The sequence below is a fragment of the Peromyscus leucopus genome, chromosome 3 (genome assembly GCF_004664715.2).
Source record: "Peromyscus leucopus breed LL Stock chromosome 3, UCI_PerLeu_2.1, whole genome shotgun sequence".
Lineage (NCBI taxonomy): Eukaryota > Metazoa > Chordata > Mammalia > Rodentia > Cricetidae > Peromyscus > Peromyscus leucopus.
In genome coordinates, this window is record NC_051065.1 from 146,159,799 (window position 1) to 146,180,575 (window position 20,777).

At 55.2% G+C, this 20,777-nt stretch overlaps 2 protein-coding genes across 11 annotated transcripts; one reads left to right on the plus strand and one right to left on the minus strand.

Moving 5' to 3' along the window:
• Window positions 1-241: 241 nt before the first annotated feature.
• On the plus strand, window positions 242-3,963 carry Gapdh (glyceraldehyde-3-phosphate dehydrogenase). The gene is made up of 8 exons (XM_028892294.2): window positions 242-307; window positions 545-585; window positions 2,362-2,461; window positions 2,536-2,733; window positions 2,825-2,940; window positions 3,014-3,326; window positions 3,412-3,593; window positions 3,700-3,963. Exons 2-8 carry the CDS (start codon window positions 563-565, stop codon window positions 3,767-3,769), a joined length of 1,002 nt encoding a protein of 333 aa, XP_028748127.1. The 5' UTR covers window positions 242-307; window positions 545-562; the 3' UTR covers window positions 3,770-3,963.
• A 586-nt stretch (window positions 3,964-4,549) lies between these two features.
• Iffo1 (intermediate filament family orphan 1) lies at window positions 4,550-20,730 on the minus strand. Of its 10 annotated transcripts, none has more exons than XM_028892312.2 (10): window positions 19,913-20,730; window positions 16,233-16,293; window positions 16,025-16,120; window positions 14,890-15,030; window positions 14,623-14,631; window positions 13,674-13,831; window positions 13,411-13,531; window positions 13,063-13,158; window positions 7,097-7,227; window positions 4,550-5,445 (listed from the first exon to the last, which is right to left on the minus strand). In XM_028892312.2, the coding sequence occupies exons 1-10, from the start codon at window positions 20,683-20,685 to the stop codon at window positions 5,349-5,351; spliced, it is 1,683 nt and encodes a 560-aa protein (XP_028748145.1). In that variant the 5' UTR covers window positions 20,686-20,730; the 3' UTR covers window positions 4,550-5,348. The 10 variants fall into 10 exon arrangements, with proteins under 10 accessions (XP_028748145.1, XP_028748149.1, XP_028748140.1 ...); XM_028892316.2 differs by having other exon boundaries at window positions 4,550-5,449; window positions 13,674-13,855; XM_028892307.1 differs by having other exon boundaries at window positions 4,550-5,449; window positions 19,913-20,685.
• Window positions 20,731-20,777: the final 47 nt, after the last annotated feature.

Below are 20,777 nucleotides of genomic sequence, written 5' to 3' on the forward strand. Positions count from 1 at the left end.
CCCTCCCAGCCCGGAGCCCACACGTTTGGTGCGTGCACATTTCAAAAACGAGGCGGGTCCAAAAAGAAGGGGGAAGAAAAAAAAAAAAAACCGAGAGAGCGGCCCAGCTACTCGCGGCTTTACGGGTGCACGTAGCTCAGGCCTCAGCGCCCTTGAGCTGGGACTGGATGAGCGGGGCGGGAGGCGGGGCGCACGTCATAAGCTCCCCACCCCCACCCGGTTCCTATAAATACGGACTGCAGCCCTCCCCGGTGCTCTCTGCTCCTCCCTGCTCCAGAGACAGCCGCATCTTTCTGTGCAGTGCCAGGTGAAAAACGCAGAGCGGGCCGCAGGAGGCCGGGGACCGTCGGAAACCGGGAAGGGGGCGCGCGCTGTCCGGGTCTGGGGGCGCTGGTGCGAGTTCCGCTGGCCGAGCCCGGGCTCCGCATTGCAGGGGCTGGAGGAGGACGTGATGGGGCGCACGGCGGGAATGGAGGCGGGGAGGGGGAGGAGGGGTCGCCTGGCGCACCTCGGGCCACGCTGATCTCACTTTCTTCTCCCGCAGCCTCGTTCCTGAGACACGATGGTGAAGGTCGGAGTGAACGGGTGAGTTCGGGGCTGGGCCAGGGTGGGGCTCCGGGCCCCGTTCCGTTGCGTATGCAGATCTAGCTGACCCGGGGGCTTTGCAGTAGCGTAGGGAGGTGGATGAGTGGCCGCTGCATCCAAGGAGACCTCAAGGTCAGCGATCGGACGGCTCACGGCTCTTAGCTGTTGGGCCGCATGGAACCCCGCTCTGGAGGGGATGAGCAGCCCGAAGTCTATACTAGGACCACCCCACCCCCCGCGCGCACGCCTGCTCAGGATCCATCCCCTAATCCCCTGGCTGGGGCTTCTTTCTTTACTTTCGCGCCCTGAGGAGTCACGTGTCAGGAGGGGAGCCCCTCCCACCATCGCCCCCTTCCTCCCGGTCGGTGCACAGGGCTGCGAGGTGCGCACGTCTTAGCGCATCACCTCCTAAGGGCTTCCCTTAGGGTAGCTGGCCGCCGCCATGTTGCAAACGGGAAGGAAATGAATGAGCCACCGTTAGGAAACCTTCCATCGGCCTTCCTCCTTCCTAGCTTGTGACTAACCTTCTCGCCTCCTCCCCCTGCCGGGTGGAGTCGCCACTGTCCTGTAAGCCAGGTGATGCAAGGCTTCCGTGCTCTCAAGAGAGCTGCTACCTCACAAGCCGTCTCATCTTATTAGCCTCAAAGCAGCCTCAAGCCTGATTTTCCTCGGGCATAGGATGCATTTTTCTAGATTGTTCTCCAAGAATCAAAGTGGATTTAAGAGAGGTCCGCTTGTCCTCCTAGCACCAGAGGTGTGGTAGCTATGGCGTAGGGCGGGGTGGGGGGGTGGCTGAGTCATGGTGGTTCCAAAAAGAAAATTTCCACCACAAAATGGCTCCGGTGGTAGCAGCCCCTTCCCTCCATAACCTCCACTTCCCATCACTGCCGAACACTGACCCAAACCCTATAGGCCAGACTGTAAAGGTCACTAAGAGGATTGGGTGTCTCTGAACCTCGGGATCCTGCCCTTCTCCTCACTCCATTCCCCAGAAACCAGATCTCCCCGCTCCACCCTGATCTGAGGTTAAATTTAGCTGTCTGACCTTTCTCTTTCTGGGGTCTGAGCTCCTCCGCCCTGTTGGCCCCTACACGCATCTGTTGCCTGCTCCTGATTTTTAGTTAGGAAAGACAGGTGTTTTGCACATTCGAGCCCTGGGATTAGGGGTTGGAAAGCCCAGTGGTTTCCTCAACCTCTTTCCCTTCAGGGGGAGGGACTTGGAGGAAGCAGGTGGGCTGACGTTGTCCCGCTCACTCTGACCTTTAACCTTGCCCTTTGAGCTTGGTGCTGCTGAGTGCACAAATCCTTCCTGTCCAGGGGTGTAGCCTGAAGCCGGGCCAGGCTGGAACAAACTTCCCAGGGTGTGAATGGTGTGGGGGGTGGATGCCTTGTGCCCAGGCGGGGGCAAACTGCCACTTCCTAGAGACTTGAAATGACTGGGGTGGGGACAAAGCTTTGAGCCTAATCGCCTCTTGGACAGGAAAGGAACCCCCAGTTTATGACTGCTGTAAAAGCCTCGGATGCTCAAGGAAGATAAAATTAGACCTCTTGGGGCTCCCTAGGCAAGGAGGCCTTCTATATTTGGGTTCTGCGTACAAGCATTCAGCCAGCTTCATTAAGGGGAATTTAGACATGAATTTCCTGCTGCTTACCTGCTAATACTGCATTGAATCTCCACAAAAAGTGCTCTGCCTTCTCAAGAGCATGAGTTCGCCCAGTGCTGACTAGACCCACGGGGAGTTCTCTAACCCCAACTCTTTTTTTCTTGCCTCTCAGATTTGGCCGAATTGGACGCCTGGTTGCCAGGGCTGCCTTCCAGTCTGGCAAAGTTGATATCGTTGCCATCAATGATCCCTTCATTGACCTCAACTACATGGTGGGTACTGCTCCTGCAGGGGATGGGGGCAAGCTGCTGACAGTCCCCTGATGCCCTCCCCCTCGTTCTTCCAGGTCTACATGTTCCAGTACGACTCCACCCATGGCAAGTTCAACGGCACAGTCAAGGCTGAGAACGGGAAGCTGGTCATCAACGGGAAGGCCATCACCATCTTCCAGGAGCGAGATCCCGCCAACATCAAGTGGGGTGACGCTGGAGCCGAGTATGTTGTGGAGTCCACTGGTGTCTTCACCACCATGGAGAAGGCTGGGGTAAGTGAGGGGAAGGCTGAAGTTGAGGGGAACCCTTCCATTTAGTGTGGCCTAAAAAGGATTGGGTCTGAAATTAATTTCTCCTACACAGGCCCACTTGAAGGGCGGTGCCAAACGGGTCATCATCTCCGCCCCTTCTGCTGACGCCCCCATGTTTGTGATGGGTGTCAACCATGAGAAGTACGACAACTCACTCAAGATTATCAGGTAAGGATGTCGAGGTGGGCGGGCAGGGGCGAGATTACAGGAGACAGCCTCCTAACTTGCCTTTTCTCTTCAGCAACGCTTCCTGCACCACCAACTGCTTAGCCCCCCTGGCCAAGGTCATCCATGACAACTTTGGCATTGTGGAAGGACTCATGACCACAGTCCACGCCATCACTGCCACCCAGAAGACCGTGGATGGCCCCTCTGGGAAGCTGTGGCGTGATGGCCGTGGGGCTGCCCAGAACATCATCCCTGCATCCACCGGTGCCGCCAAGGCTGTGGGCAAGGTCATCCCAGAGCTGAACGGGAAGCTCACGGGCATGGCCTTCCGTGTTCCTACCCCCAATGTGTCCGTCGTGGATCTGACATGCCGCCTGCAGAAACCTGTACGTATGGGTGGGTTGGGGGTTGTCTCTGGTGTAGCGGTGAGGCTGGGGCTTCAAAAATCATCTTGATTTTTGCCCTTGACAGGCCAAGTATGACGACATCAAGAAGGTGGTGAAGCAGGCGTCCGAGGGCCCACTCAAGGGCATCCTGGGCTACACCGAGGACCAGGTTGTCTCCTGCGACTTCAACAGTGACCCCCACTCTTCCACCTTTGATGCTGGGGCTGGCATTGCTCTCAATGACAACTTTGTGAAGCTCATTTCCTGGTATGTGGAGATCGGCTTTTGAAAGTAACGTGGGGTTTGGCGCCCCCTGGTGGCTAGCTCAGAAAAGAAACCCTTCCTAACTGTCCTCCCAACCAATGCGCTCTAGGTACGACAATGAATTTGGCTACAGCAACAGGGTGGTGGACCTCATGGCCTACATGGCCTCCAAGGAGTAAGAAGCCCGCCCTGGACCACCCACCCCAGCAAGGACAGCAAGAGAGACCCTCGGCTGCTGAACAGTTCCTGTCCCATCTCAGCCCCCGATACTGAGCATCTCCCTCAGTTTCCATCCCAGACCCCCAGAACAACAGGAGGGGCTTAGGGAGCCCTACTCTCTTGAACACCATCAATAAAGTTCACTGCACCCATCCTCGTTGGTGTCTCAATACGGGGGGGGGGGGGAGCCGCGGCGTGTGACCTAGCAAGGTTGGGGAAACTATGTCCTAAACTCAGGCTACCTGTCTGGAACAGGAAAAAACCACCTGAGCTGTCTGGCAATGTGAGGAATGAGGGCTGACAGGAGACAGGAAGTATATATGGCCTTTGACCCCTGGGCTGACTGCATCATCAAGTCCCAGAGCTGTGTCTTTTATTTGCAAACAAAGGTTAATTATGCCCAGCTCTCAAGGTCTCCAGACATCAGATTAGGTAAAACTGGAAGGATGCCCAATATAGTAAAAATGTGTCCGTGAAGGGATGTGCCTGCACTGTGCAGCCTGGGACAGCTGAGCTTTTAGGCGCTCTGGTTCCGGGGCAATCACTTGTAACCAGTGCTTCATTGTGTGTTATGAAGACATCAGGCCTCAGGTGGGGCAGTGGTGGTGGACGCCCAATCCCAGTGTGGGTGGCAGAGACAGGGATCTCTGAGTTCAAAGCCAGCCTGGGCTGTTAGAGAAGCCCTGTCTCAGCCCACATTAAAAGTACATCAGAAAGTGCTTAAGACAGTGACATGAAGGTGCTCAATAAATACTCTTCATTACTTTTAAAGATTCCAGAGACCTCTGACTTTGTCCCCTACTTTCCAAGGTCAGGGACATCTTAACCTGTTGGTTTTGTGAATGATAGACACGGAGGCACTCCCTCAGCTGAACTCTGGAAAAACAGACCCTGAGCACACACCCACGTGCAGGCATCGCCTAATCTTGGCAGCGGCTCCCCTCAGGGCTCCTCTACCCTCAGCCCAGGCCCAGTTCTGTGTGGACTTCCCAAAGGGAAAACTACAGAGCCACACTCACTGGGTAATAGGCAGGTGGGCAGCTGTGAGCACGTGGACACAGGACAGAATGCCAGGGGCCCGGCCTCCCTCCAAGACCTCACTAGGAAATAAACTCTCCAAATGTACACAATGTGCAAACCCTCAGGGACTCTCAGATGAATCTGCTTCCCAGCAGTGCCTGGGCCAGTTAGCACCAGTCCAAAAATCCAAGATAGCCGAGGAGAACAGGCAGGTCCCGTAGTCACATTCCTCCCAGAATGGAGAAGGGGGATCACAAGTGTTCTGGCAGCATTTCAAAGATGGAGGAGAAGTAGCAAATAGCCACATGTGAAGAAGGCAGGAGTGCCCCGATGTGACGGGAGTTGTCCAGGAAGGGTGGGGCCCAGCCTAGCTCCAGACACCCCCGGAACCCTGGGGAGGAGGCAGCCCAGGGAAGGAGCACACAGCCAGGGCCAGGCTTCATGCAGTGGCACAAGACCGTCCTCTGCAGACCCACAGCCCCGCCTCAGGGAGCTCGAGGGAGCCAGCCAGGCCCTATCTCATGGAGCTATCAGATGAGACATCCCGATCGGAGTCCTCAGTTTCACTTGGCGGTGGCGGCGGGTCGCTAGGCGGGACCGCAGTGAAAGCAGGAGACTTTCTAGGAAAAAACACCAGATGTCACCTTGGGCAAGCAGGAAGCCTAAGGAGGCTTGCATGCTCGCCTTCTATGGCCTTATCTTTTGGGGTGCAGCTGGATGCCAGGCAGGGAAGTGGGGTGGGACGTCTCGTCCCTATTCACCTCCATGGGGAACAGTTTCCCTCTTATTTTGGAGGCTTTGAGAGAGATCAGAAAGTCTCAAGTCACAGCATGAGGTGTTCCTTGGGCCCACAAGTACTGATACTAGGGCCCAGCTTGTCCAGCCGTAATGGGGTGTGGGGGTGGGGACGCTCACTATGTTGCCAAGGTTGACCTCAATCCTCTTGCCTCCAAAGTAGCTGGGATGATAAACAAAGGCCATTAAACCCAGTAAGCATGCACATTATGCCCAGCTTAATCTATTTAGTGGCGTGGGCTGGGTTTTTTATTTTGAGGCAAGGTCTCAGTATGCATTCCTGGCTGGCCTGGAACTCTATACAGAAGTGAGCCTGGCCTAGTACATATGATTCCTAGGCGCCTGGATGACAGATGTGCACTACCACACCTGCCTCACTGTGGTGCCTGAGATTTTATGTGCTGTTGTTGCTGTTTATTTTGTTTGAGACACGGTTTTGCTATTGTAGTCCAGGACAGCCTCAAACTCATGACAATCTTTCTGCCACAGCCTCCCAAGTCTGGGATGGCAGACATGTACCACTATGCTAGCCTACAGATTTTTTTTTTTTTTTTTTTTTTTTTTTTTTGGTTTTTTCAAGACAGGGTTTCTCTGTGTAGCTTTGTGCCTTTTCCTGGAACTCACTTGGTAGCCCAGGCTGGCCTCGAACTCACAGAGATCCGCCTGCCTCTGCCTCCCGAGTGCTGGGATTAAAGGCGTACGCCACCACCGCCCGGCCAGATTTTTTTAAATATAATTTATTTTTATTTTGTGTTAATTGGTGTTTGCCTGCATGTATGAGGATGTCAGATCCCTTGGAACCAGAGTCACAGACAGGTGTGAGCTGCCATGTGGATGCTGGGAATTGAACCCAGGTCCTCTGGAAGAGCAGCCAGTGAGTGCTCTTAACCAATGAGCCATCTCTCTAGACCCCAGATTTTTTTTTTAAAGTTTTCTCTGTCTCTCTGTCTCTGTCTGTCTCTGTCTCTGTCTCTCTCTCTCTCTCTCTGTCTCTCTCTCTCTCTCTCTGTCTCTGTCTCTGTCTCTCTCTCTCTCTCTCTCTCTCTCTCTCTCTCTCTCTCTCTCTCGTGTGTGTGTGTGTGTGTGTGTGTGTGTGTGTGTGTGTGTGTGTGTGTACACACATACAGGGCCTCACACAGGCTAGACAAGGACTCTACCACTGAGCTTTTGCCCCAAACCCAAATTTACTCTTACACAGGGTCAAATACATAAATCATGATCTCTGACTTTGGACGTAAACCTGCATCTCTTCGTTCCTGGCCAGGTTTTGGCTCTTAGACAGTTGGGACACTAGTAGGCTGCATCTGCCGGCCAGGGCAGGGAGAGGAAGTTATGGGCCACACCTACAGGTGACTCCCAAGGATAGCTCCACTTGAAGATGTGACCTGGTCACTGCCCACAGGGCACCAAGACTCTATCCCACCCTTCTTTCCTGGGCAGGGGACATGGGCCCAATGGGGGCGGGTCCTTACCGGTCCCCTGACTGTGTGATGAGCCGGCGGCAGGTCTCCATCTGCACGTCCAGGCCCCGCTTCATGCTGCACATCTCCATATACTCATGCAGATGTCGGTTCATGTCGTTCTTGGCCGTGGCCAGTTCCAGCTGCAGTAAAATAGGGCAGGGCAGGATGAGGAGGTTAGCAAGCCCAGGGCAGACAGTGGATTAGAGCACCAGCTGGCCCCTGGAGGCCAGGCTGCCATAGCTAAAAGCTTGGACTTCAAAAGAAACCAAACAGATGAGAAAACATCAAGTAGTCCACAGCTGCCTGGTTCCCTAGATATGGGGGAGGACCCAGTTAGCGGCAACCTCACTCCAGGCCCTCACTCTGGCTAGGCAAGGGTGCTCAGGACAGTGCTCCACACTCGGCCTTTTCCTGGGAATCTCTAAACTCTCCTCCGCCCCCAGAATCAGTTTGATGCCTGAGTTCTTGGTAAGAGGCCAATAAGAGCACAGTCTAGTGAGCAGCACACCCATAACTCCACCAACCAGGGGCCAAGGCAGGGGGATCTGGATTTCAAGGGCAGTTGGATGTAAACCTAAAACCTAAATGGTAAAACCTGGTCTCAAAAAGCAGAAGGAAGCCAGACACGGTGGCACACACCTTTAGACCCAGCAGAGGAGGCAGAGACAGGCAGATCTCTGTGAGTTCGAGGCCAGCCTGGTCTACAGAGCGGGGTTCCAGGATAGTCAGAGCTGTTACACAAAGAAACGCTGCCTTGGTGGGGGGGTATGAGGGAGGATAGAACAGGACTAGCCAGATGGCTCGGCGGATAAGGCACCTGCTGCACATGCCTGGCAGTCTGAATTTGATACCAGGGACCCATATGGTAGAAGCTTGAACCAAGTCCAAATTGTTCTCTGACCTCCACACATGCGCCATAGCATGTGGACACACACACTAATAATAATAAAATTTGAATTTTTTGTTTTGTTTTTTCTCTGTGTAGCTTTGGTGCCTGTCCTGGAACTCACTCTGTAGCCCAGGCTGGCCTTGAACTCACAGAGATCCACCTGCCTCTGCCTCCCTAGTGCTGGGATCAAAGGCATGCGCCACCACTGCCCGGCCCAAATTTAAATTTTTAAAAAGTGTTTAAAGGTGTGGAGAGGCAAGATAGCTCAGCTGGTCGTAGGCTTGCCTAGCATGCAACAAAACCATAGGTTCGATCCCCAGCACCACATTAAACTGGACCTGGTGACATGTGTCTGCAAGCCTAGCATTAGGGAGGTGGAGGCAGCAGGATCAGAAGCTGAGGCTCGGCCTGGTCTATGGCAAGTTTGAGGCCAGCTCGAACTACATGAGAGACTGTCTCCAAAAACAGAAACAAACAAAACAGTCAGCAGATGTACCTCTGTGAGAGAACCTGCTAGGGTGGGTCCTGGCTTCAATTCCTACAACTCCCCAAGAGAAAAACAGAGGGTAACAAGGAGGGCAGTGTTGGTGTGGACAGGGCGGAGGGACTCCGTGGCATGAACAGAAATAGCGGCCTACGGGATGCTTTGCTCCTGCCTGGTTTCTCTGGCTCAGCTCACCCTGGTCCTCCGTGTGACACACTGGCTTTCCTCACTGACTCCTGAGCTCAGATCCTTTAAGGGCAGGCCGAGTCCTGCTCATCTCTTCATCCTGCAGCCGGCAGCCCTCCCTCAGCTGGAGCTAATTCACTGTGAAGTAGCCCAAAGACTCACTGTAACGGAGGAAACCTGGCTTGCTATTTATTAGCGTTTCACTCCATTTCATTTTCCCACTCATAACCCACTCCCCCACACAAGAGAGACGTCCATACTGAGTGATTACAAGATACACCCTCATTTCAGAAGGTTCGCACGGAAGAAACAGGGTCCCTGCGTCAAGTCTCCCTCCAGAGCTGACTCCAGGCAGAGAGAAAAAGTGGGCTGAGGCGGAAACGTATCTAGGCCAGGGACAATCTGCTGCCTCTCTTTGTTTGGGGTACAAAGGCCAGGGGCCAGAAGGGGAGAACCAAGCTGCTGTGGGGTGATTTGCTTGGCTGCCTGAGAGCAAAGAGAAGGCAGAAGAGGGGCTGGGAAGCGTGTGACTAAGCAGGGGGGAAGCCACCCGAAACAAATGTGAACTGGGCAGCGGGTGGGAATGGGCAGACAGGAGGAGGAAACGGGCCACAGCAGCAGACAAAGGGGACAGCCAGGACACTGGCATTCTGGGTCATCTGGTGGACAGCTGGCTTGTAAGCCATGGTGGAGATGGCTTGAAAGGCAACCTTGTTCCCACAGCAATCTGTGCTCCCAGTGAGAAAAATATGATACTCCAGGTCAGAGATCAGCTCACACACACACACACACACACACACACACACACACACACACACACACACACGCACCTGTGCTCTTCCTCAGGAAGATTGCAGGGGACAAGGCTAGAACCTACTACTCTAGGAGACAGAAGTGAAGCAAAAATGGTGTCTCAAAGCAAAAGCAGCACAGCCAACAGCGGTCTCTGCATGTCTGTCTGTCTGTCCATCACCCTAATTTACACACTGAAGGGGAAGGTGCACATTCTAGAGGACGTCTTCGACAAGTCACCCCAATTCCAGACTCAGCGTGGGAGATCAGCGCAGTAGAGGTAGATGGGAGAGATGGAGGGATCAGCGCAGTAGAGGTAGATGGGAGAGATGGAGGGACTGGGGCCGTGGACGAAGCTCCCACCCACCATCAGTTTTCCCATCTAGCAATGGGGCCGCTCTACCTCAGTGACACTGAGATCAAGGGTCCCAAAGACAAAGGTATTTCAGATGCCCCAGGCAGACCCCAGGAGCAATGCTACCACCAAAGCCACCAAGGGAACTTCCTTCACCTTCCTCCTCAAGCCATTCTCCTAGGAGAGGACAGAGGTCATACAACTCAGAAAACAACTTCAAAACCATGTTTCCCCTTCAGAATATATTTTTTTAAAGACAGGGTTTCTCTGTGTAGTTTTGTGCCTGTCCTGGATCTTACTCTGTAGTCCAGGCTGGCCTCGAACTCACAGAGATCCGCCTGGCTCTGCCTTCTGAGTGCTGGGATTAAAGGCGTGTGCCACCACAGCCAGGCTCAGAGTATTTTTTTAGACAAGGATTATGCAGCCCAGGTTGGCCTCAAACTTGTTATGTGGCTGAGGATGATGACCATGGACCTCTGATCCTCCTGCCTCTACCTCCCAAGTGCTAGGACTAGAGGCTCACACCACCACACCCAGTTTCACGTGGTGCTGAGATGAACTCAGGACTTCATGCATGGTAGGCAGGCACTCTACCAACTGAGCTGTGGTCCCAGCCCAGGATGCTCTTTTCTGTCTCACCAGATCATGTTTACAACAGGCATGTGTGGTCCAAGGGATGAACCAGAGAAGAGCGGCAGCCCTAACCGCTGTGCTAAGACCCCTACCTGGTTGACGGCACAAAGAAACTGAGCCTTAAATCTACCATCCCAAGGTGGGCACAACCCAGGGAGGGAAGGGGCAGGAAGAGGGGTGTACAGGAGATGGGAGAAGGTCACTTGTCCCCAGACAAACCTCGGCTGGTGACAGAACACTGGCTGGGCCTCTGAGACTCAGCGTTTCCCGGGGTTAGGAACAAAAACCCTGGTCTGGCTTGCGATAATGTGGCCATTTGATGTGTGCCAGGACACTGAGAACACAGGGAAATAACTTCCAAAGTTCATTCTCAAAATGCAAACGGGGCAGTCCCTACAGGCCTGGGAACACACCGCAGGGCTTGCAGGAAGGCTGGACACACAAGTCTCCTGCGTCATTCACACATCCAAGTCCAAGACACAGTCCTCACACAGTCCCACCCACCCACCCCTCCCCCACAGCGACCTCCTCCCTACAAAACTGCCTGAGGCTCAGCAGGACAGGTCGAACCCCAGCTCTATCACCATTTATTTATTTTTTTTTTAAGATTTATTTATTTATTATGTATACAGTGTTCTGTTTGCATGTATCCCTGCAGACCAGAAGAGGGAACCAGATCTCATTACAGATGGTTTTCAGCCACCATGTGGTTGCTAGGAATTGAACTCAGGACCTTTGAAGAACAGCCAATGCTCTTCACCTCTGAGCCATCTCTCCAGCCCCTATTCACCATTTATAAAGGACTCCCCCAGGCTCAAAAATGAAAAGGGAGACTCTCTCCTCCAGGAGCTCAAGGGCTGAGCCAAGAGGGCAGGAGTCCCTCTGAGTGCTACAGCGCTTAGGCTGTTCCTGGTAATAAACAGGACACGCTATGGCATGTCAACCTGCCAGATTCTGTCCCCGGTGCCACGTGTCTCGCTCTATCTGATCGTCCTAATAACCTGGCCTGAGGGGAGAGATACGCAATCTCCATTTGACAATAAAGAGGCAGGCCCGAGCTTAGCGTGGCAGTGAACATCTGTAACTCTAGCACTCGGGAGGCTGAGGCAGGAGGATTGCTTCTGGTTTGAGGCCAGCCTGGGCTACATAGAAAGACCCTGTATGGGAGCTTAGAGCACTCCTGCTCTTGCAGAGGACCTAAATTTGTTTTCCCGCACCCATGTCATGGGCTCATAGTTAGCTGTGAACTCCAGCTCCGGGGAATCTGATGCCCTCTTCTGGCCCCCAGGGGTGCGCACACGCCCACACACGGACACACACACACACACACACACACACGAAGTAAAAAAAGGCGACAGAGAAAGGAAAAGGAGAGAGAAAAAGTGTGTGCCCACAAAAGCATCAGAGAGCTGGTGTCAAAGAACCAGGAAGAATGGAGGAGCTAGCCGGGGTACACCTCACTCAGCGGAGCACCTACCTGATGAGCATGGAGACCTGCGTGGATCCCAGAAGCCACACTAAAAAGGCTAGACCATGCAGTGCACACCGTAATCCCGAAGCTGAGAAGGCACAGACAGACGGATGCCTAGAACTCCCTGGCCAGCCAGCAGAGCCTACTCAGCAACTTCCAGACCAGTGAGAGACCATCTCCATTTTTTTTTTAAAGCTAACCACACCTAAAGAACAATACTAGGGGCTGGGGATTCAGCTCAGTGGTAGAACACTTGCCTAGCAAGAGCAAGGCCCTGGGTTCGGTCCTCAGCTCTGAAAAAAATAAAAATTAAAAAAAAAAAAAAGAACAATTCTAGGTTTGTCTTCTGGCCTCTACACACGTGTATGCACATCTGCACATGCAAGTGTGCACACACACAGACCAACACACAGTGCAAAGCTGAAGTGTTGTAGCTCATGCCCATAATCCTAGCAAATGGGGAGTGGGGAGCAGAAGGACCAGGAGTTTGAGGCCAACCTAGACTACAAGACATGAACTTGTAAATAAATAAATAATAAAGCAAGTACTCAGAAAGAACAAGGGAGCCAGGCGGTGGTGGTGCACACCTTTAATCCCAGCACTCGGGAGGCAGAGGCAGGCGGATCTCTGAGTTCCAGGCCAGCCTGGGCTACAGAGTGAGTTCTGGGACAGGCAGGGCTACACAGAGAAACACTGTCTCACCCTTGCCCCCAAAACCAAACTAAGAAAGGAAAGAGAGGACAAGGGGCTGGCAGGGAATGGCTCAGCAGGGAGAGCACAGCCCCCAAGCCCGACAACCTGCATTCAATCCCTGGGAGCCACATGGTGGAAGGAGAACTCACCCCACAAGCTCAACTCTGACCTCCACACACATACCATGCAGTTACATGCTGCCCCTGCCCAATACATACATACACACATACGTGTAAACAGAAAAGAAGGAAGACAAAAGATTTGTTCCGGGTGGCGATGAACAAGATTTGAACCCACATCTATCTGCCTCTAGATCCTGAGGTCTCCAAGACCCACTAGAGCTACCGCAACTTGGGGGGGGGGGACGCACTCCTGTCAAGGGCCTTGGGGTCCCACAGTGAGGGGGCCAGCAGCACAGCTGCAGCCTGGCCTGTGAGCCCCGGGAACAGCCCCCCACCGCCGACACCCTTACCTCTATCTGGTCAATGGTCTCCTGGTACTCCTTCTCCCGGGTTTTGAACAGAGACTCTGTGTCTTTGATGACCTTCTCCAGACTGTCCTCCTGCTGCTGGAGAAAGGGAGGCAGGCGCGGGGCAGCCAGCCAGGGAGGGGTAGGATAGGGACATCCCATGGGCCAAGGCGGGAAGAGAGAGAAAGTCTGGTTAGAGGAGACAGAGGCGAGAAAGGACGCAGACAGGAAGGGGAGGAGCCAGGGGGAGACAAAGCCACACTGGGGACAGAGCATGAGAAGGGGAGGCAGACGAAGTGGCAGGGCTCAGGGGCAGAGCCTGAGGGGCCTGAGGCCAGGAGGGGAGGTTACCTCTCCCTGGGCCTCTGTGGCTGCCATGGCATAGCCTGAGAAATCCTCCCAAAGCAGCAAGGTCTCCTCAGTCTCCTCCCAAGCCAGGCTGTCACAGTCGTCCTCAAAATCATACTCCCTCCTAGAGACAGGGAACCCGTGTGTCAAGGGCGGGCGCTGGGGCCTGTGAGCGGGCCCAGGACACTGTGGGAGCTCCGGCCTCGGGGGACTGGGGCACATCTGCTGAGGGCGGCTGGGATGGACCTGACATCCTCGGGACTCACAGCTGGCTGAGCATGCGCTGCATCTCCTCGTTGATGCTGAGGGCTGTACTCTCCTCCTCGTCCCCCTCAGGCTGGCGGGGCCCATCACTCTCCGACAGGGAGGTGTCCTCCTCCACAGCAGCCTTGCGCTCCCGCTTCCGCCCCCCCATGGACGGGACCTTAATGGGAGACAAGTGTAGAGACTACAGAGGCGAGGCCGGGTGCATGAGGAGAGGGTGGGCAGGGAGGCCGCAGGGTGGAGCAGGGCCAGCAGGAAGGGGCAGACAGAGAAGAGACACAATTACATGACAAGAACAGAAACAGGAGAGTCACTAAGACGTGGGCAGACACACACAGATATGGGGCAGGGCTGCGGACGAAGAAGGAAGGAGAAACAGAAAACAGAGCGGTAAGATAAGGAGAGACGTGTCTTGTGATGACTACATTGAGATGTGTTTAAGGGGGCTGGAGAGGTGGCTCGGCAGTTAAGAGCGCTGGATCCTCTTCCAGAGGACCCGGGTTCAATTCCCAGCAGCCACATGGCGGCTCAGAGCCCTCCGTCACTCCAGTTCCAATGGAATGCAATGGCCTCTCTGGCATCCTCAGGCACGAGGCACTCATGTGGTAAAATACCATACACCCAAAACCAATCTTTAGAAAAAGAAAAAAGATGTTTAACGGCTACAGAGGGATGGGGCTGTGTTTAGTCTTGAAGTCTTTCTCATGAAAGGACTCATGAAAACAGTTCTAGGCTTCGAGGAGGATAAGAGGCCTAGGAGTCACAGCCAGATCTGGACGGCCATGGAAGAAGGAAAAGGAAGAAAAACCAACGGGGAAGAGACTGAAACGGGGAGGGTCGAGGAAAGCAGAGGAAGAGGACATCTGGCTGAGCCCAGTGGTTCAAAACTGGGGGGGCAGGGGTGCTTAGAGACGGGACCAGGACAGTAAGCTTGCGTGAGGTCACACTAACCAGCTTCTTCTATGGAGAAAGCAAGAGAAGAAATGAGAGGGGCAGAGAGGAGAGAAGCAGACAGGGGGAGGGGGAGACGGAGTTAGAGACGCTTCTGAGACCCCTCTCCTGAGGCCGTCCCTGCCTCCCAGCCGAGTCCCACCAAGGGCCCCAGGGGCCAAGCTGTGTCCCAGAGGTGAGGGTAGCAGGGCCTGAGATCCAGGCCAGCCATGACAGAGCTGCTCCACCTGCCCCGCCCCTGGGAGCTGCGGACAGCAGGCCTCTCACCTGGAACATCTGGATCATATCCTCGCAGTTGCGCTGCTGCGCCAAGTCACACAGCTTGGCTGTGATGTCGATGCGGCGGCAGATGTCCATGTCTACCTTCATGGCCTTTTCCTGGATCTTGGTATCCAGCTCTGTCAGATTCTGTACCAGGAACACAGGGAAGGGTGAGGAGACACCCAGCCCCCCCAGCGGGGACAGATAAAGCCCCAGCAAGATCTTCATCCTTAGTAGCACACACTGTCACCTCCTTCACAAAGTCCCTGACCTTGCTGGATGAATGTCCCTTTTCCCAGGGGCCTACCACCCTACCACACTGTGCACCTCCACAGGGCACTCGTGATACCCGTCCCTCAGGCAGTACAGACCCGGGAGGCCCAGGCTGGGATGAGCAGAGACTCCCTTGAACCAAGCACAGTTTTTTATCCTCCTGAAATGTAAGACCCCAGAGATGAAAGACACCACTGGCCACTAGGGTAAGAGTGGACAGCCAGGTGGTGGCACACGCCTTTAATCCCAGCACTCAGGAGGCAGAGGCAGGCGGATCTCTGTGAGTTCGAGGCCAGCCTGGTCTACAGAGCAAGTTCCAGGACAGCCAGGGCTACACACAGAAACCCTGTCTCAGAAAAAAAAAGAGTGGAGAAAGTACTGGACAGTGACAATAGACACTGGTCTCACCTGTCCAGCACTAAGCGCCAGGCAAGGGCATGATCCTCCTCAAGGCAACCCTGAGAAGGCTTTCTTTCCCCACATTCCTCAGAGAGGAGCTGTGGTGGGGAGGAAGAGGCTCAAGGCCACACAGCTAGCACATGGCAGAACTCACAAAGGAGCCTTGGCAGCTGGCTCCGGAGCTGCGCACATTCTCTTTTTTCTTTTAACGTAGTTCATGCTGGCCTCGAACCCCTCATCTTTCCGACCATTCTGCCTCCACCTCTCCAGCGCTGGGATTATGGGTGTGAGCCACCAGAGAATGCAGAGCTGTGCTCTTACTAACTACTTAACAACCTCTAGTCATGGTGAGGCGACTGTCTAGAAGATAGCGGCGAAGAGCAACAGCGGGAAAGGACAGGACACTGAAGGGCAGGGCCCGCAGACCATCTGAGGGTCCCTGAGAGCCAAGTGGGAAGTCGGAACTCACGTTACTCATGAGTCCCTTGAAGACCACCAGCTCGGCTTTCAGCTGCTCTACCTTCATGGCTAGCTCCTCTTGGCAGGCATCGGCCTCTTGGGCCTCCTACAGCCAGGAGGAAATGAGGCCATGATGTCAATGTGGGAAAAGGTACGGGAGGGACAGGAAGGGCCAGTGGTGCCCCAGGGAGCAGGGGCAGGAGGGGGGCCGCCCTCACCTCCTGGAGCTCATTCACTCGCTCCTGCAGCTGTATCCGCACCGTGTACTCCTCTTCCCACCTGACAGACATTGGGAAGGGGGAGAGAACACAGCCTAGAGTCCTCCTGCCGCTCCAGCTCCTGGCCCTCCCTCCCTCTCAGGCCCAGGCCTCAGACCCCAGGTCTGGCTCCCTGGATGGGAATGTGTGGAGACAAGAATGTATGCGGCAGCCAGCCAGTGGGCGGCTGCAGTTGTCGGGTGGCTCCATACTTCCTGGCAAGGGCTGAGATCACCATCTGCCTGCCCAGAACCTCCGGACCATGGACCAGGAACTATATTTAAGAACAACTGCCACTACTTGGGCCCTCTGCAGTACCCATCCCCACGTGGGCCTGGTTCCGCCAGCTGTCTGGCTGGACTCATCCCCCACCTCCTGCCCACACCAGTCCACCAGGTCCCCCCCCCAACCCAGGCTCCCACCTTCAGTGGTACAGATCCGGTCTCCCGCTCCTGCCCGCACAGAACAGAGCTTGTTAGCCTGTTGCCCTGCCTCCTGGGTACCATTTAAACCTGCGAAAGCATCTGCAGGACACAGGCTGGATCAAGAGCTGCTCAGCAGCCTTGTGGGGGCAAAGTCCTTCCCCACCCGGCCCCTTAAAGTGAGCTATAAGAAGGTCACAGGGCTGGCGTGATGCCCACCCCAACCCCCCAGCAGCGTGAAAGAAGTGGCCATCAGAAGCTAGGGACTTCTAAGGAGTCACAGCCAAGGGACAGGGAACCAGAGTGTAGGAAGGCCCCTCTAAACAGCACAGCATCTCAAGAGAGTTCAAACCAGAGATGGCCAGGAGCTTGGAAGACACACCTGCCATGGGGCAGAGCCTAGGGGCAGTAGCCAGGGCTGAGCGCGTACCCCATCCTGTCACAGAGACGGAAGGGGGGGGGGCTGCTGTTTGGTTCTGCAGGTTCGGAACCCGAGGCTGGCTGCACCAGCGGCCGGACTCAAAGCCTAGGTGCATGAGCTCATCATCACTTCTGGCTGTCCTCTGTGTGGAATCCTTCTGGCCTCAGAAAGGAGGGCAAGGGGGCCGAAGGAGAAGGCTCAAAATGAGCTCAGTGGGAAGGAGGCAGCGGCGGAGGACGGCCCCTGCAGCCGGGAGGGCCACGCTCCGCTCCTTGCGGCCCTCCCTCCTCTCCTGCCCCTCACCCCCTCGGCTGGCGTCCCTGTCTCTGCCCGCCCGTGTCTGCTCTCACAGCCGCACTGCAGTGCTCCTAATAATAACTCCCCAGATGCCCCTCCCAGTTGGCTGAGGGAAGAGGCGGCCAGCCCGGCCACCACCCTGCAGCTGACCATGCAGCTCAGCTCCTGGCCTCCCTCACCCTCCACCCCCTTCCCTGTCCCCCCCACCCCCCCATATCTGCTTCTCCTTTTGTCCTAGCAATGACACCTCGGCCGGCCTCAAGCTCTACACTTTCTTAGATGAGACCTTCATCTCTGCTGGGTCCTGCTTTCTTCATCGACAACGCGCAAGTGTGGGAAGCGGCCTCCTGTGTGCTAGACCCTGTAAGTCTCTGGAGAAAGACCACAGGATGACAAGAGGTCAAACCCTGGCCAAGATGCATCAGGAAGGGGCAGAAATCCTACTTCATAATGAACTCAATACATCCAAGTAAGACATGAGAAAGTTAAGGCAAGATGATGATTAATGAGCTAGATCATACAGGATAAAAAGTCTGAAAATGACTCATCTGGATGCTCAGGAGGACTCTATTTGCTCTCCACCCAGACACACAATGGGTGCGGTATGACTTCCATCAACCCTCACCTTTTTTTTTTTTTTTTTTTTTTTTTTGCAAGGTTACCATAACTTGGGTAGAATTTGGCAATGTCTGTATATCCTGCATTTACCAGGAGCCCCTCCTGCAAATAAACCCTATCTCTGAGTTGAAGAGAAAAAGCAGGGGTCATTCTGATGTTGGAAAAACTGAACCCCAAGAAAAAGGTCACACAGGATAAGGAGCTGGAAACAGGGCTTGGGGGTGGGGCTCTGCTCCTGCCCAGTTTCGTACTCAAGCACCCCATGTCCAGGCTAAAGATGGGGAGCTCAGTGTTGCTGTGAGCCCAGAAGGAAGGCAGGGGCTCTGGGGTGGTGGGGCGTCACGTACCTTGCACGTCTAGCCACCACACAGTAATGTGCTGCAGAGTGATGAGGTAATCAATCCCCAAGGGATAACTCTTTGCTGCCCTGGACAGCTGTACCAAGGACAAATGCTCTCTGTTTTAAAAGATGCCCTGGAGAAGAGCAGCTGTGCCTAGGATTATGGCAGAACTCTAGAACTGTCAGCGTTCCATCCTGTGTTAAAGCCCTGTGGGGGCAGAGGCAGGGGCAGCCTAGTTCTGGGTGGTCCCTGGATGCTGGGACAACTGAAAGCCCAAAGACAAGTCTAACATGGGCCACAGTCATGGAAGCCGGCGTGAGGACTGAACTTCAGAAAGCCTGCTGATCCATGTAATCGGGTGGATGCAAACAGGTTACCAAGCCCCGAAGGTCATTCCAGACCCAGCACTGTGTTCCCAGGGCCTCCAGATGGTCCCCACACACAGCTAACCAGAGAGCAATCCCTGCCACCCTGGCCTGCACAGGCAGCCCAGGCTAGACCCACAAGGGTCACATTAGCTGAGAAACCCAAGCCTGGGCCTCCCTGGCTGCCATCCGCTTGCCCCTCCACCACAGTTTGGTCAGTTTTCAAAGAACTCACTCTGCCTGTGAGCATCCTATCACCTGGTTACCAGGCAATAGTGACTCCTCCTAGTAAACAGCGGGCACTCCAACATGGCATCCCTTCCTCCTAACTTTTGTGCCAACCTGTTGGGGGCGGGGTTCCCCTCAGAAAGCCAAACCTTCATCCTCGGAACACCCTGGGCTGGCCCTGAGATGCTCCATAACTGTAGGGGATGCCCACGCCCCCAACTTTTTCTTTTTCCATCCCCGATGGCCCAGTGGTGATTCTTCTGCAAGGGCCTCCCTACCAGCCCCACAACTACCACCCCTTCTCCCTGTCCTACGATAGTCTACACTTTCTTTCTCTTTCCCTGTTTGCCTGACTGTTCCAAGCAATACCTTTAGGTTCTGGATCCTCGAGCCTCTCATATGGAACCAAACGCAGCCCTGGGCTTGCCTTCAGGAAACCCTGGGCAGACACAGGCCCTTCTCACTACCTCCTTCCAGTCCCACTTAATTTACCTACAAAATTAAAACTACATCCTTCACCTCAAGCGTGGAGTTTATATCCTGAAACTGCCCCAAGGTCTGAGACCGGCCAGAGAACTAGACCACAGATGCGGTGCTCTCTGGGATACGTCTCCCTTTCCCACCACACACCACCCCACAGTTAGCGGAGTCATGCAAACACTGCAGCCTGCATAAGCCGGGGAGACATGCCAGACGAAAAGTATGAATTCCCAGTGTTCTTCTAGAATGCTTCTAGTCACGAGTCTGACTTGAGAATTGTCTGTGGACTCTGGGGCCCCTGCATCCAATTCCTTCCCAGCTCCTCACTATCACAGCAGGAACTTTATTCTTGTTGTCATGACTCTTGGGCCCCCAGTCCTCGGGTCTGGGAACCCCTCACTAACTCCCTGCCCCGCTGTGTCTGTGTGTCATGTCTCTTGAACCCTGTCCCTACTTTCCAGGTCCCTACCTCCGCTTGTACTCGTCCCGCTCCCGCTTCACTTTGGCCAGCACGTTGTACAGTGCGCGGATCTCGGGGGTGATGGTGTCGATCTGAACGCCCACCCCGTCAGGGTGTACCCACGACAGGCCAGGCCCTTGCACAAGCGTGGGTTCCAGTCCCGGTCCAAGCCGGCGGGCGTGTGAGAAGGACCAGATGGTGCCGGGCATGAAGCGGGTCGACGAGGAGAAGGAGGTGGAGGTGGAGGTGGAGGAGGATGAGTGGCAGGCCGCAGAGGATGCGAGGGGTCCGGCTGGCGAGCGGGCGGGGGAGCCCAGCACCCGCGCTGACGGGGGACACACAGCGGCGGGCCGGGAGCTCAGGGGCAGCCCCAGGGGCCGGATCGGGCTGATGAAGCCGGTCTGTACCGCCTGGTCGCGGCGGGCCAGGCCCCGCCTGCCCTGCTTACCCTCCTCCAGAGCCTGCTGCAGCTGCTTCTCCAGCAGCCGGTTCCGGCGCTCTAGCTCGTGCACCTTGGCTAGGAAGCAGCGAAACCGGAGGTTCAGGGTCTTGAGTACGTTGATGTTGGAGCCCAGGTCGTTGCGGAGAGCCATGGCTGCAGGGGGCGCAGGACCAGGCCCGGGAGGCGAATAGGCAGCGGCGCCCGCCGAGGCAAGCGGAGCCGGGGGCAGGTCCCCTCCCCCGGCAAAGTGGTCACCTCCCAGAGGGTCCCCCAGCGGCCCGGCCAAGCCCTGCTGCTCCTGCTGTAGGAGGAAGAGATTGGGACCGAATAACGGATTCATGGCTGCGCCTTCTGCTGGGAGATGGAGACCAGTGCAGCAGAGGGTGAGGACAAGAGCCAATGAGGCGCCTGCGGGAAACGAGCAACCAATCA